Source organism: Enhydra lutris, unplaced genomic scaffold, assembly GCF_002288905.1.
Source record: "Enhydra lutris kenyoni isolate GAN:26980312 unplaced genomic scaffold, ASM228890v2 scaffoldscaffold29, whole genome shotgun sequence".
Lineage (NCBI taxonomy): Eukaryota > Metazoa > Chordata > Mammalia > Carnivora > Mustelidae > Enhydra > Enhydra lutris.
The window spans coordinates 2286850-2301411 of NW_019154113.1; the positions used below are offsets into that span (position 1 = coordinate 2286850).

Genomic DNA, 14562 nt, shown 5'->3' on the forward strand with positions numbered 1-14562 from the left:
TGATGGGAGTGGCCTCCTTCCCGTACGTTTTCCACACGCGTGCGTCCGAGGTGCTGGCATTTTCATGCTCCTCCTCACGTTTTACAAGCTCAACCACACCGTGGAATTGCACGGGTGCTATTTTGCCCCCAAAGGAGGGCTCCTGCCGAGCTGGGGTGACCGGCAGGCAGGACTCCTCAGCTGCCGCCCTACCCGCCGGCCCTGCTTGTCCTTCCAGGCAAATGCGATTCTGGGCGCGATCTTTCCACCCACTGACGCCTTCACCTGCTCGCTCTGGACACAACGTTGGTTCTGAGCTCCCCTCGGCCCTAGGCCAGACGACCGACCCCCAGAGCCAATGCCACATGGGGTCAATGCACGTCCCTCTGGGGACTCGGGAGGCAGAGTGGCAAGCGGGTAGCATGACAGAGCCGGGCTGGAGGGCTGGCAGGACACGTGGCTCCACAGGGACACACACAGGACGGCTAAGCGAGGAGAGGGGCCCTCCCTGGGGGTGTGCAGGACTGACTTTGGGTCCCCTAAAAATTCATATGTCGAAGCCCTAACCTCCAGGGTCCCAGGACTCAACTGTATTTAGAGACGGGGCCTTTAAAGAAGGGATGGAGTTAACATGAGACCGGTAAGGTGGGCCGATCCAATCTGATTGGGGTCCTTGTAAGAAGAGGAGAGTCAAACACACCCAGACACACTGGGCTGCTTGCGTGCAGAAGGACACCCGGCGGAGGCCCAGCAATCAGAAGGCAACCATCTGCAAGCCAAGGGATGAGGCCTCAGGAGGGACCACCCCTGCTGACCCCCTGGTCTGGGACTGTGGCCTCCGGGACGAGGAGAACCACATTTCTGTCGTTTACGCCACGCGGTCTGTGATATTTGTCGTGGCAGCCGCGCTGACAGACGCATCGGGTGGGTCTGGAAAGGTCTCGTGCTTCCAGGGAAGGCCTGGTCAGGAGCATGTTCTGGGAGAAGGAAGCGCTGTGGGAGTGAAGCTCACCCCCGGCTCTCTAGACCACTGTGTCCCTGCAGACAGACACGGCTCCCCTTGTGCCAAATGAACCAGTGTTGCTGCCCCTAAGAACTGACCACCTCTCCTCACTCTGGACTCAGTAACCACCTTTGTGCCCTCAGGAGCCAGCAAGACCACCTGAAGCTTCCTCTCGGGCACTCCCTGCTCTCACCACCCCAGACACTGCCTAGAAGTCTTGGAGGAAAATGAATGTTTAAATATTTATAGATGATGGGTGGCTCAGTCAATTAAGCATCTGCCTTCAGCTCAGGTCATGATCTCAGGGTCCTGGGATCGAACCCCTCATCGGGCTCCCTGCTCACTGGGGAGTCTGTTTCTCCCTCTCCCTCTGCCCCTCCTCCCTGCTTGTGCGCTCTCTCTCTCTCACTGTTTCTCTCAAATAAATAAATAAAATCATAAATAAATAAATATATATATATATATATATATATATATATATATATATATATATGCAGTTGTTTGCAGTACTGGGGCATGGTTACAATTACTTAGTGGGACGCCTCCTTCTAAACACGACCCCCTGCACCTCACACTGAAACCCATCTTGCCCCTGCCTTTGATTTGAGGGAGCCGTGCCTTTCTGGAGCCGTTCCACATACTCTCAGGAGTAACCCTCTGTCTGACGGGACTCTCTGCACCAGGACTTGGGGAGTCCTCAGACAGCACCCCCCAAGGGGGGTGGAAGTCCCCCAAAACATCCCCCCCTGGGTCTTGGGTCTTGATGACCCCACAAAAGGGAAACAATATGCACATGGCATTCCATCCACCAGGACCCGAGGGAGTGGTGGCTGTCCCGGGGGCTAAGGGCTGAGGGCTGGGGCGGGGGGCGGGGGTGCACAGTGACCCCGGGACCAGAGATACCGGATGTGACCCAGAGCTGCTGGGCCCTGGAGGAAGCTAGAGGGCAGAAGAAGCTTCTTCCAGCTTTACCAATACAACAAGGTACTTGTGACGTCTTTCGAAAACCGTGTTCATTCACTGTCGTGTGAATGAGTAAAATCTTTTGAAGGGCGACTGGGAATATCTACAAAATATGCAAGGACAGGCCAATAAACCCAGCAGCCCCGATGTTTACCTTGCAGATATATCATCACACGAGTAATCAGAGAATTGTACACTTACATTGATTAACGGGAGAAAGATGTTCGAGACATCAGGTTAAGTGAAAAAAGCTGACATCCTCTAGCAGCTCCCAAACCTGTGTGGGCAGATCAAGGAATGAAAGTTATGAAGGTGCAGAAAACATTTCCTGTGGGATTCCCAGGAAACTAGTGAACACTGGATAGAGCTCGGGGCAGGAGTTCTTTCCGTCTGAAATTCTTTTTCTCTGATTATTTACTGGTTCATGAGGTGTTTTTGCTTTTTTTTTATTTTTTAAAGATTTTATTTATTTATTTGACAGAGAGAGATCACAAGTAGGCAGAGAGGCAGGCAGAGAAAGAGGAGGAAGCAGGCTCCCCACAGAGCAGAGAGCCCGATGTGGGGCTCGATCCCAGGACCCCGGGACCATGACCTGAGCCGAAGGCAGAGGCTTTAACCCACTGAGCCACCCAGGCGCCCCACGTTTTTGCTTTTTAAAAAATCCGCATTTATTGGAAAAACTTAAAAGCAGGAAGATACAAAAGAGAAGGTATGATTCCTACCACCCAGAGACTAAGTGCCACTATCAGTTTGGAATTGATCGGTTAATCCAATGGCAAATTAACTAACATATATTAATTAATGACTTAACCAATTTTTAAAATCAATTAATATACACCCATGTACTTGAGCCCTGACCCACTCTCTGGGCCAGGAATTCACGTGCAGCCCCAGCAGAGTGCTGTTGTTGATGACCTTGATCGATCGGCCTGCCCTCCCATTGCTGAGGCTGTCCAGAGGCCTCGTCCGTGTTCAGTACAGACCTGCCATCAGGCTCCTGCCTGGCTCCGCGTCACCTTCCCCCCCAGGCCCAGGCGTGGACCGGGGACCACAGTGCTGAGTTCTGTTCCAGCTTTGCCTCTGCTGCTCCCACAGACACTCCCACCCCCGCAGGCACCCAGCAAAACCCTCTGTTCTTCGCAAACATCACACTCCACAAATAAATGTTGAAAACGTTAGAATGAAGTGGCCCACGCTTGTCGCCGTGGAGACAGCCACGTGCCGGCCTCAAAGCCTTGATGGTAGCAATGATTCATGGTCCTGAAACTATGGAGTGGTGCACCGTTTACAAGAGACCTCCAAGCATATTCTGAGGGCCTCTCACTCCCATTGGGGGCTACTCAGGCTTTTCGGGCTATGGGAAACCAACGAGCCCAGAGTCCCCAAGCTACCAGGTGGGTTGACCCCAGGTTGGCTGGCATGGAGCAGGCAAGGCTCTCTGAGCAGGGGCACCTGTCTCTGGTCCTATGCCAGGGGCAAGTGGGTGGCCAGATGTGCCCGGGATGACCGAAGCCTCTCCTGCCCCCTCAGGCCACTCTCTGATACAGGTGATGATCCCCAGCTTTCATTTAGGCGCTCAGCTCTGGCCTGGCCCCACATGCTTGCCTTTAATCCTGATTTAGGATGCTCCAAAATGCAGCACGTTTAAGCCTGGGGAATGGGGCTGAAATAATAACATTCGGGCTTAGCGTGAAGTTAATTCTTTCCACTCTTTGGGGTCTGGAGACACTCAGCGAACGCAGGTGTCTAATGGCACATTTAATGGCATGAGCTCTCATGCTCTCAGTGTTTGCAGTGCGTTCCCAGGACATTCACCTTCTGATGCAGCCTGCTCTCCGCCCTGCGGGGAGAACCCTCCTGCCAAGTTCTCCCAGCCTCCAGCTTGCTCCTGGGGCTTCTGCAACGAGACCTTTCTCTTCATTGGTCCCAAGCCAGCAAAGACCTTCTACACATCCTGACAAACTAATGTATACGCTTTTAAGGAACAAACTAAAATAATCTAGAGAGGGAGAAGAAAGGAGAAGGCACAGAGAAGCATGAAAGAGAAAATAATAGAAAGACACAGAGATAGAAAATAATAGAGAGATAGAAAGACACAGAGATAAAGGGATTCAGACACACGAATGATGTCCTGAAAATTAGAGGCTGCTGCTAACACCAGACACCCAGACATGTTGAACAGGTGAATACACAGCAGACATTGCTGATCGGTTACACCGTTCGTCTTAGTCCCTGGTTTATTTCAGGTGTCTTTCCAACACAAAGACCGGGTACTCATGACCATCTATTTGGCAGGAAATTCTATCAGAGCAGGGATTTTATTCTGCCTGGTAAATCTTTCCATTTACTTCCCTGCTGGCAAGAAGGCAAACTCCTTGAGGGCAGGGATCATGTCTTCAGGAATGAAATTGAGCTAGTAGTTTCTAAAATTGGAAGACATCCATCATGAAGGCTCATTCTTTCTGAACCAAACCCTCTGTCCCCACCCTAAGTTCAGCAGCTCTGCCCACAGATTCCTGGAACATAAAGGTGAGACTGGGGGGCCATGAGTGAGCAGGGAGGCAGTTAGAGGCAGCCCCATACAGGCCAGCAAGGATTTGGGTCAGTCCTAAGCTCTGAGGGGCTTTAAGCAGAAGCATTACATGACCAGATCTGCATTTTTAAAAGATTACTCTTTCTCGCATAGGTGTAGATGGAAGCGGGGGCAGGGGTGATCCAAGAGACTCAAGAGGGGCTGTTTGCCACGTGAGTCTTTATGGAGTTTGGACCTGGTGTTGGGGTGGAGAGGAGTGCACGGACACACGTGTCCAGGAGACCACAGTGTGGGGCCCCAGGGAACGAAGGCGTCCCAGACGTCTGGCTTTGGATCTTGCTGGTGAAGTGCCATCACTGGGCAGGAAACCTGGAGGAAGAGAGATAGATCTGAGAGCCGCAGGGGAGACACTGGGCTGAGCTGCATGTCTTGGAGCTACGCAAATGGGGAGTCGGCTGGGAAGCTGGGCACAAGGTGCAGAGCCCCTCTGGGTGGCCAGGGTTCCAGGGCGCCCTTTGGGGATTATCATACAGGAAGGAAGCTGAGGGCCAGGATGAACCTCCCTGGAGCTAGAGGTTGAAGGGAGGAGTGGGCAGCATAGGCCTGGGGAATGTATCAACCGGGTTGCCAGATCCCATGATCAGGGCGTTGAGGATTTGCCTAAGGATGAGGACAAAGTAGGACAACGTGGGGAAGCGGCCTCCAGTCCTTCCCCAGTCAGGTTTAGCGGCAAGGGTGCTCTCCCCTAATCAGCTCCACCGTCGCCTTTCGCACCTCACTCCAGACATCTCGACTCTCCCAGAAGCCCCGGCCCAAAGCCTTGCACTGCCCCGACTTCTGTCCCCGTCCTCCACATCCTGTCCTACAGCACACCCTGTCGGTCTTATCTGCACTGTCTCCCCAGGTCAGCGCATGCACCTCTCTGTGGCCACCGTCCCACTGGCTGGGCTCCCTGCTTCTGCCCTGGCACCCCTGGCTAGTGACCCCAAGGACCACGATGGTCCCTTAAAACGGCATGTGAGGGGGACGCCTGGGTGGCTCAGTCGGTTGAGCATCTGACTCTTGCTTCAGCTCAGATCATGATCTCGGGTCGTGGGATCGAGCCCTGTGTCAGGCTCTGCACCCAGTGGAGTCTGCTTCAGATTCTCTCTCTCGCCCTGCGTCTCCCCCTGCTCACTTTAAAGATATATATGTTGAAAATATCCATAAATATACTTTATATGTGTGTGTATATATATAACCTTTATCTAAAACTACTGTCTATCAGATCATGGGCTGGGCAAATCATGGCCTGGACAAAATGAAGTCCCCCACCCCACCCCTTCTCCCTGTTCTGTTTTGCTCCCTGATGCTTACTGTGTCTGCCTCCCCCACCACGAGGACAGCTCTAGGAGTGCGGGGCCTCTCCCCTGCCTGTTCACTGTTGTGTCTCTGGCATCTGGTGTGCACAGTACACAGCCTGGTAGAGGCTCAGACAACATCAGTTAAATGATTGAGAGGGGGTAAGAGGTGGAGGGTGGGAGCAGAGGGCTGGCCCAGCTGTGCAAGGGGCAAGGGCTATGTTGGAGAGAGGCCAGAGCTGGGACTCCAAGAGGTCCTAAGCCAGACCCCGATAGGTGCCGATGGTGTATCTGGGGTCATACAGCCTCCTGGGGCAAGAAGCCAGAAAGCTAGGGGGACTCCAGTAGCTTCTCTTTTGTTTGATTGACTCAGAGCCTGTGTGTCCTTAAAAAAATTCACGCATGACCTTGGGAATGCATCACTGTTCTCTCTAAGACTCCATCTTTGGGTGCAAGAGGCCAGACCACCCAGTCTTGTAGGTTGCAGGTGACGCCTACCCATGAAGGAGGCAGGAAGCTGGGTGACAGCCATGGCAGGCTCGGCATCAACGCGTGAGGACGGGGAGCAGAGCCACACAGAGCAGCCCTTCAGGGAGCAGCCATCATGTGCCCACAACAGAGCAACAGGCCAGGACCTCGGACCCCGCCTCCCTGAAGGAAGGGAATCCTTTTGCAGCGGGGAGAGGCAGACACTCTGGAAACAGAAATGACAAAGCTGCACACATGGAATGTCTGTGTGTGTGTGAATGTCTGCATGGAACCGACAGTCCATCCGACACAGGAGCGACACGAGACACCTACTAACCAGGGAGGCTGTATACACGGACAGCCTGGGGGAAGGAGTCGTGACCCAACGGGCCGGGGCTTTGGTGCCGATTTTGCTCCCGGACTCAGGAGCATGCCCAAGTGGACACAGGGCCTCTGAGAGTCTAGGTGCTGCTTTCCCAGGGGGCTAAGATGCCAGCTGTGGGGCTCTGCTCTCGAAATGTGCCTGTCCGGACACCCAAATCCTTCCCATTTGACTACCCTTTGCAGCCACCACTTTCTCAAAGGAGATTTACTTTCAATCACAATTTGCTAAATCTGCCCCCATAAACCGTGGGGGATGGAGGGATTAAGCCTGATTCCAGATGTTATAGAAGGGCCCAGGAGAGCCCAGGGGCACGAGTCGGGCAGGAGGAGCGGCTCGAACCAACACAGGCACCTCCTTGGCTGGCCCAGCCGACGGCCAGCCTTGCCCCAGACTCTGATTCCCTGGCTGGGCCCTGTGGGGCTGCGGCTGCCGGTGCTCTGCCCCAGCCCATCCAGGGACACACGGGAGGCGGGCTCATGGGCTCCCTGAGGAAGATGAGCAGTTCCTTCAAGAGGGGCTCCCTCAAGAACTCCACATCGGGGTCACAGAAGGTGAGCAAGCTTTGCCTGGCAGATGGACGGAAGTCCAGAGGGACACTGGTCTCCAGCAGTACCGGCTGGAAGGCTGGACAGTGGGCTCTGTTCTCCGTAGACCGTGGCGGGAATGGGGTGCTGGGTGTTCAGAGCTCTGATATCAGGATTCCTTCTGGGGAGCTGGCTTCCCTTTCCTGTCCCCTCCTTGCTCCTCCCACCTCATGTACACAGCCCAAGGCACCCAGGAGGTCTTTGGGGGTGTGAGCTGTGCCAATGGCGTGCCCCACAGCTGCCCCCACTGCCTCAGCAGCTGTGAGGCTTCAAGTCACTTCCCCTGTGCTGATGCCACCCCCTTACCCTTTGTTCTTCATCACCTGTTTGTGGGGGCACCGGCGGGGGCTGCGGGGACCCTCAGTAAGGATCAGAAGCATCTCCGAGGAACTGGGGAGGGCCAGTGGCTCCCAGGACTCTGAGCAGACTTCGAGGAAGTTGTCATGAGGCCTGACCCCATTTCCCCCAAACCCTTCTCCCCACTCCTTCCCATGACCCCTGTCATTTGGCCTTGCCAAATATCTGCTGATTTGAACCCTAGATGTTGTACTTTTTCCAGACGAGTGGAATGTGGCCCTGAGCACCCAGGGCATTCATGTTCTGATGCAGCCTGCTCTCCGCCGTCGTTGACCCTCTGAGTGCAGGTGTCCTGGACTGGTCACCGCCTCGCCCTTCTGCCCTGATTGGCGCTCAGAGGGCTGGTGAGGACCAGCCAGATGCCTCGCCCAGGCCGCACTGGAGGCCTCTGGTGCTCAGCCCACGGGACTCAGAGAGGATCTCTGCTTCTCCTGGGTGCTGCCTACTGTGCATAGGCAGGAGCAGAAGTAGGAGCTCTGTGTGGGCAGAGAGGACGAATTTCACTCCCTGAGCAGCCGCGAGGTGCCAGGCAGAGCTCTAGGAGCTGGGGTGGAAGCCAGGAAAAAGAGTGAGGCCGGTGAATGCCCTGGGAAAGGTCACTTACCTGGGCAAGACCCAGAGGGGACACCACGTGGGAACGGCTTGCCACTTGCAGGCATACAGCTCACCAGCCTTCAGTCTCCCCGTCTATAGATGGCCGTGGGGGGAGGGGAGGTTGGCGTAGCTGTTGGGCCACAGGTACTGTGAGTCTCTGACATCCCAGAGCCTGAAAATGCAAATGGATAAGATGATAGTCTTTTTTTTTATTTTTTTAAATTTTTTTTAGAAGATTTTATTTATTTATTTGACAGAGAGAGACACAGCGAGAGAGGGAACACAAGCAGGGGGAGTGGGAGAGGGAGAAGCAGGCTTCCTGTCCAAGCAGAGAGCCCGATGCAGGGCTTGATCCCAGGACGCTGGGATCATGACCTGAGCCAAAGGCAGACGCTCAACCACTGAGCCACCCAGGTGCCTCGAAAGTCTTTTTTTAAAATAACGAGTTAAAACTCATCTCTGTTTCAAGAATAGGAAAGACACATCCTTTGGGAGCTCAGTGGAGGCATCGGTCTATATGCTCATTGACGTGCCCATGTGAGAGTCATCATGGTTTTCAGAGACAGCCCACACTCTTGTCTTGCGTGATTTACTATTTGCAAATCCACTGCAGCATTTGGTGGAACCACACGGCTCCACAGGACCCCTCCTCTTTAAACAGAGCCGGCCCACACTGTTCTTTCTGATCAAGTGTGAAAAGGAACAAGCTTTTGTTGTTCTTAAACTTAAAGTCCCCTATTAACCTGTGCCCAGTATCCCGCCTTATGTGTGCGGTTGCAGAAATTGCAATTGGTAGGGTCTGGGAGCAGGGAATTCAACAAGAAAGGAGGGTGGGAAAAGCACTTAAACTTTGATGAAGATGGAAAAACGGCATCCCATTTATAGATACACTCACAACCGTTCCTTCAGGACGGCTCACTGTAAATTACGAGTCTAAAGACAGGGATGACGACGGCCGCCCAACCCCCACTACTTCCGAGGCATCTCTGCCAAATTCCTACGAAAGCTGCACATAGTTAAAAGTCTTAACGGCATAGTTTGCCCTGAGGTCTATTTATAGCCAGCCCTCAAGCTAAGAAGTAAAATGGCTAATGCAAGAAGGAAAGACAATACCCGTGGCTTTTAAGGAAGCTATGCTTTAAGGAGGTGCTAGAAATCATCCACAAAATCACGGGGTGGGGGGGCGCAGAAAGCCGACTGTTTTCACGCATACTTGGCTCTCTTTGATGTCGCTAGCTCGGTGCTGTTCCCTGTTTCCTAACCGAAAGCCACATCTGTCCGCCCAGTGTTTGCTGAAACACACCAGCTGCTCCTGTGGGAAAAACCCAACACAAGTTACCTGTTACATAAGCTTTTCCAAGGGTCAAGTTGTCTGGACCTTTAGGTGTCAAAGGTAGATTTGGCCCTTGGTTGCCTCTTCCCACCTCTGAAAGTCTTCCTTTGGTCTCAGACGGGAATGCCCAGCATGGCATCCTGAACCAATGAAGCCAGCGGTCTTTGAGGTTCCTGGAGCCCCATCCTGCTGGCAAAAATAGTCGCTCTTTCAGGAAAAGCCTCAAGTGTTCTTGTGGGAGGTGGAAAATGTGACTGTGATTCCTTGTGTAGTGCTTTCACGCGTGTCTACCTCTTACTTTGCTGAAAGATACAGTTTGGAGTCCATGGTCATGGTCTTAAGCAAACTGGAATGATTGCACAGCCCAGCAATTATACCCTAGGGTCTACCTCAGAAAATTCAAGTACATGTATGCAGTGAAATGTACACAAATGCTCACGTCAGCATTGTGTGCTATAAAAAACCAGTGTATAAGGGTCTAGGTCAGCTTTTGTTTATTCAAGCGATGGAATACTACACAGCACTTAACACAAAGGACCCCAGCCACCTGTATCAACATTGATACCTTGTTGAAGAAAAAAGCAACCCCCGGAAGTGCACTATTCATAGAAAATCTAAAACACGCAAGAAAATCCTACACAAATACATACATACATAGAGGTAGTTCACTCTAAGCTGTATCTCCAACATGCTTGTGCTCTCTCGCTCTCTCTTTGTCTCTCTCCCTCCTCTTAAACACCGAAGAAAACATGAAGGCCACGAGGAAAGTCACAACATCGGTGACAACAGAATTGTGGGGCTTCACCTTCCTGCGGCAGAGTCTTGTTGCTGATTTTGAAAACAAAAGAATGTTTTTGTAACTTAAACATATTTTAGTACTTTCATTTTTTAAGATTTTATTTACTTTTTTGAGAGAGAGCCCAAGCAGGGGGAGGAGCAGAGGGAGAGGGAGAGGCAGGCTCCCCGCTGAGCAGGGAGCCCAACATGAGGCTCCATCCCAGGACCCCGGGATCATGCTGAGCCAAAGGCAGAAGCTTAACCAACTAAGCCACCCAGGTACCCCCAAAATGTTTTAGTACTTTTAAAGTAAGCCAGGGGCAGAGTGAGTGTAAACCCTACTGTCCTGCCATGGGGACCGCCCCAGCTCCTTCTACAGGAGTAGAAGTAGCTGAATTTCTCACTAAGATGAAAGCCTTAGAACGTTAGAAAATTAGAAAGTCCTACAGAGAAAGGCGTTGGCGAGGTGGCCCTGGGTGATCTGAGTTCCCTCCTCTCAGTCCGTCTGTTTGTTCTATAGCTTCAGGCAGTCCACCAAGCTCGCCCTCCGCAGCCCTGGCATCCTTCAGAGCCCAGCTCAGGGGGCTGGAGGGGGGTGGTGGAGGGGGGGGTCTTACCTTGACAACCTTCCTCACTAGGACCAGATCCAACTCTCCATGAGGCAGGGTCATCCCACCTCCTGACGACGTTGCTGGAAGCTAGGCCAGTCCCGCGGAAACTCACACATAGCCTGTGAGGGGAACCCACTCGAATGCAGAATTCCATGTGTAAATACAAGGCAATTTTCATTCTGAGGAAGGAGCAGACCCAGGCAGCCTCATTTCCTTGTTCTTTGGGACGAAGGGAACAGATCGCTCCGCACCTGCCACCGGTCTCTCTCTCTCTACTTCACTATCGCATGTGGAGTAAAGTCAGAACTCTGCCTCGGGTACCCGGCCAGGTGCTGTCTTGTTAACTTGTCAGTCTGTCGAAGACCGATACTTTCATGGAATGCAATAAAAAAGAATGACTAAAACATGAAGTTCTCAAAAGGTGTACAAAATCCAAGCCCTAGGATTATCTTTTTATTTATTAAATTCCACAGACATCCATTGATTCCTTCAAATTACTACGCTCATGTCCAAACCTTAGACTCTGTGTGCTGCATTCTCTGGACAGGGCCCCTTAGCTCGCTGTCTGCAGCCTCTGTGCTCAGAACATACTTTGAGTGCGAGGGTGCAGGGAACTCTGCACCTCCCCTCCCCATGGAACAGGGGCTCCGGTCTGCTTCCAAGCCGAGGAAGGGTTTCCCGAGGTGAGAGGCTTGCCCGAGGAGCCTCCATCCAGGCTCTGCTGTGGTTGGTCTCTTAAAAAGGAGCCTCGTTCCAGGGGCCCTATAGAGTGCTCTGTACCAAGTCCTGGGAGAGCTCCGGCAGCCGGGCCTGACCCACCAGCCTCAGAACTGTGTGAACACAGAGCTCTGGGGGGGCACCCCGGCCTAAGAACTGGCCCCAGATCCCATGCCCATGTCTGAAAAGCATTCTCTAGGCAAGAGTTCCCTGGGAGAAGTGGCATGGGGCCTGAGTGCTGTGGTCAAGGGCCCTTGAGTTGAGTTGGGGGCATGCCACAGAGGGTCCCCAGCTTAAGGACAGGACACTGGCCAGCAAACACTCCCTTCACCCACATGATGACTATCTTCCTTGGGCCTGTTTATCCAGCCCCTCTCTGGGGCTTAGCATGTCATTCCCATCTACCAACAGGTGCCAGCAACATCTTGGATTCCTTCCTGTTCCATATTCTCCACTTTTAGCCCAGTGGCAGAAAGTATATTTACCTGGTTCCTCTGCTCTGAGGGGCAGAGGCCTCAGACTAGGCCAGCAGGTGGGAGGCAGGGCAGGAAATGGGTTAGTGGTGTTTCCCCAAAGACCTTGCCCCTTGAAGCACCAGGGAAGGAGGCGAGGGAGGAGACAGCAAGGTAGATGTAAGGTCGGACGTGGGATGCTGCCTCTGGGGTCTATGTATGAAGGAGTAGGTCGTGGGGAAAAATAGCCAGCTGGGAGGGGGGAGCAGGGTGGAGAGGGGTGAGGGGGTGAAGGAGCTTGACAGCCCTAGGGGTCCACAGGCTGACAGCTGGGTCTGGTCAGGGCCGAGACACCATGGCGCTGGTCTGTGCTGCTTGCTGGCCCAGGCCAACACCCGTCCAGAGCCCCCATGCCTCTGAAACGCCAACACAGACTCCACACCTTCCTTGAAGTAAATACTCAGGAGAACTGCTGTGTCAAGGTGCTACGTGATCTTGAGCAAGCCATCCCCCCTGGCGGAAGGAGGCAAGGGGGAAACTCTTGAAAAGAGACAACGAAGGGCAGAAGGCAACCCTGTAAATTCTGGGGAGGACTCTGGCCAAGAAGGTTGTGAAACATTTGGTTGCTTTGTTCAGTTAGCCGGAGAAGGAGGGAAAGAGGATATAGGCTTGAGTGGAAATCTCTAACTAGTCAGGTGGGAGTGGCTATAAGCAACTGAGACATCCTCCTGCTTCCGGATTCCCAGGATGACTCTCCAAAGTCTAACACCAAGTAGACCCTGGAAACGCCAGCCTCTGGGCATGTTGAGACCCAAACCAGAGGGACCACAGAGGGCCCTTTCAGAGATTCACAATGCATATCAGTTTATTAAAGGCTCTGATAAGTCCTGCAGGAAAGATACCTCCATTTAACCCGGAGTTCTCCACAGAAAGCTTTCCAGGTAAAATAGGTCACCATTTCTGGAGCCCAGCTCTGAAATGACACTTTAGGCTATGGGAAAAGCATGGGTTGTGAGTTATGGGTTGTGAGTTATGGGTTGTGAGTTAGCACCTGTGGATGAAATGGAATATCCACCTCATTCCTAACTTTCTGTGCAACCTTTAGTTGCCCAGGCCCTGGGGACGCTATAATCTATAATCATAGAATATTGAAATGTTTGTTAAAGAAAGAAGAAAAAGTAGATTTTGCTGTTTAAAGTCACTGTGGCATTGTTGATGTCCACCAACAGAATATTTTCAAGTTTCAGAATCAATGGACTTGGCAGAACCTTGTCAGGAGGGAAGAGAGATTTTAAAGATGCCCCTGACCAGCCTCAGTAGCCTGTAGACCTATGGGGCTGTGTGTGGCTCTCAGTTTATTCTCAAAGTCTCACGAGAACAGCGTTTGGTCCTAATGCATATGCTACAGCACACAGAGCCAGTGAATTCTACTGAAATCCTTACGAAATCTTGGAATAACCTCCCCCCAACTTTATCTAAGCTGGAATGCTATCTTCTTGGGGTTACACACGATGTAACTTGTGCATATAGCTAGATATGACCACTCAGAGACTGGAGTAAACTCTCATGGCTGGCAGGGATTTCTAAAAGCCACCTTCTCTGCACATCCCTGCCCCAAAGCCAGTAGGGGCCTCTGGTATCCCTCTGCTTATGTGCTTTTCCACACGGCCCCGAGATCCTTGGGAGCTACAGTTGTACCCATGCAGCTGGGCACCTGGAAGCTTCTGTGTCCACCAGGGTGTGCCAGAGCCCCGAGGCGGAGGGTCTGTCCTCTGGCCTGACCCTGGCCCCTCCCTTTGTTCCCCTCCTCCCTCTTCGTCCCCATTTCTGGAGCAGACCCAGCAAATGTTGCGATCTGCTTCCTGCTGGTTTCTCCGGCTCTCATCCAGGAACTGGTGCTTGCCCATGTCCATGACCGTTCCCTCCCAGGCAGAACTTTGATGGTGGCCCTTTGGCTAAGTGCTTTCCCAGCATCTCCGTATGCGTGCCATTTTCACGTGCAGGTCCACATCTCAGCCCCAGGCATTGTCCTCCCCCCGAGAAGGGGGTGTATATGCAGGGTTGGTGCCATTTCCACCTGGAGCATACAGGGCGCACACCAGCTACCCCCCAGGACCACGAGGAGGGAAAGCTGGAGACCCTGGGGTGCTCGCCCTGGGCTCCCAGCTCAGAAAGCCTCAGGGATCCTCAGGGTGCCCAGCTACCCTATAGCTGACCTCTGAGATCACGCCAGGGCCATATCTGTGTACTGGTAAACCACACAGCCACCTCCCCACTCCTCAGAGGTTTCTGGGGGAGCAGGGTGAGATGATTAGTCTCCTGTACCAGCATCAAGCCCCGGGGTGGGGGTGCAGGGAGCTGGGCTGGATGACAGATGACTGGCTTCTGAAACTTACACAAGGACAGCCCTCACCAGCTGCTCTTTTGTCTTTCTGTTGCCCTATGGGGGGCCTGGGAGACTTCTGT

General features: G+C 52.9%; 1 protein-coding gene across 1 annotated transcript in view; it reads left to right on the plus strand.

Annotated features, from left to right (window-relative positions):
* The first annotated feature begins 610 nt into the window (after positions 1 to 610).
* The window catches only part of LOC111152542 (transient receptor potential cation channel subfamily M member 1), a 144605-nt gene continuing 130653 nt past the window's right edge, over positions 611 to 14562 (plus strand). Inside the window, exons 1-4 of the mRNA XM_022511028.1 lie at positions 611 to 619; positions 708 to 903; positions 5383 to 5495; positions 7118 to 7222. Coding sequence (XP_022366736.1) covers positions 611 to 619; positions 708 to 903; positions 5383 to 5495; positions 7118 to 7222 — 423 coding nt within the window. The remainder of the gene's footprint in view (positions 620 to 707; positions 904 to 5382; positions 5496 to 7117; positions 7223 to 14562) is intronic.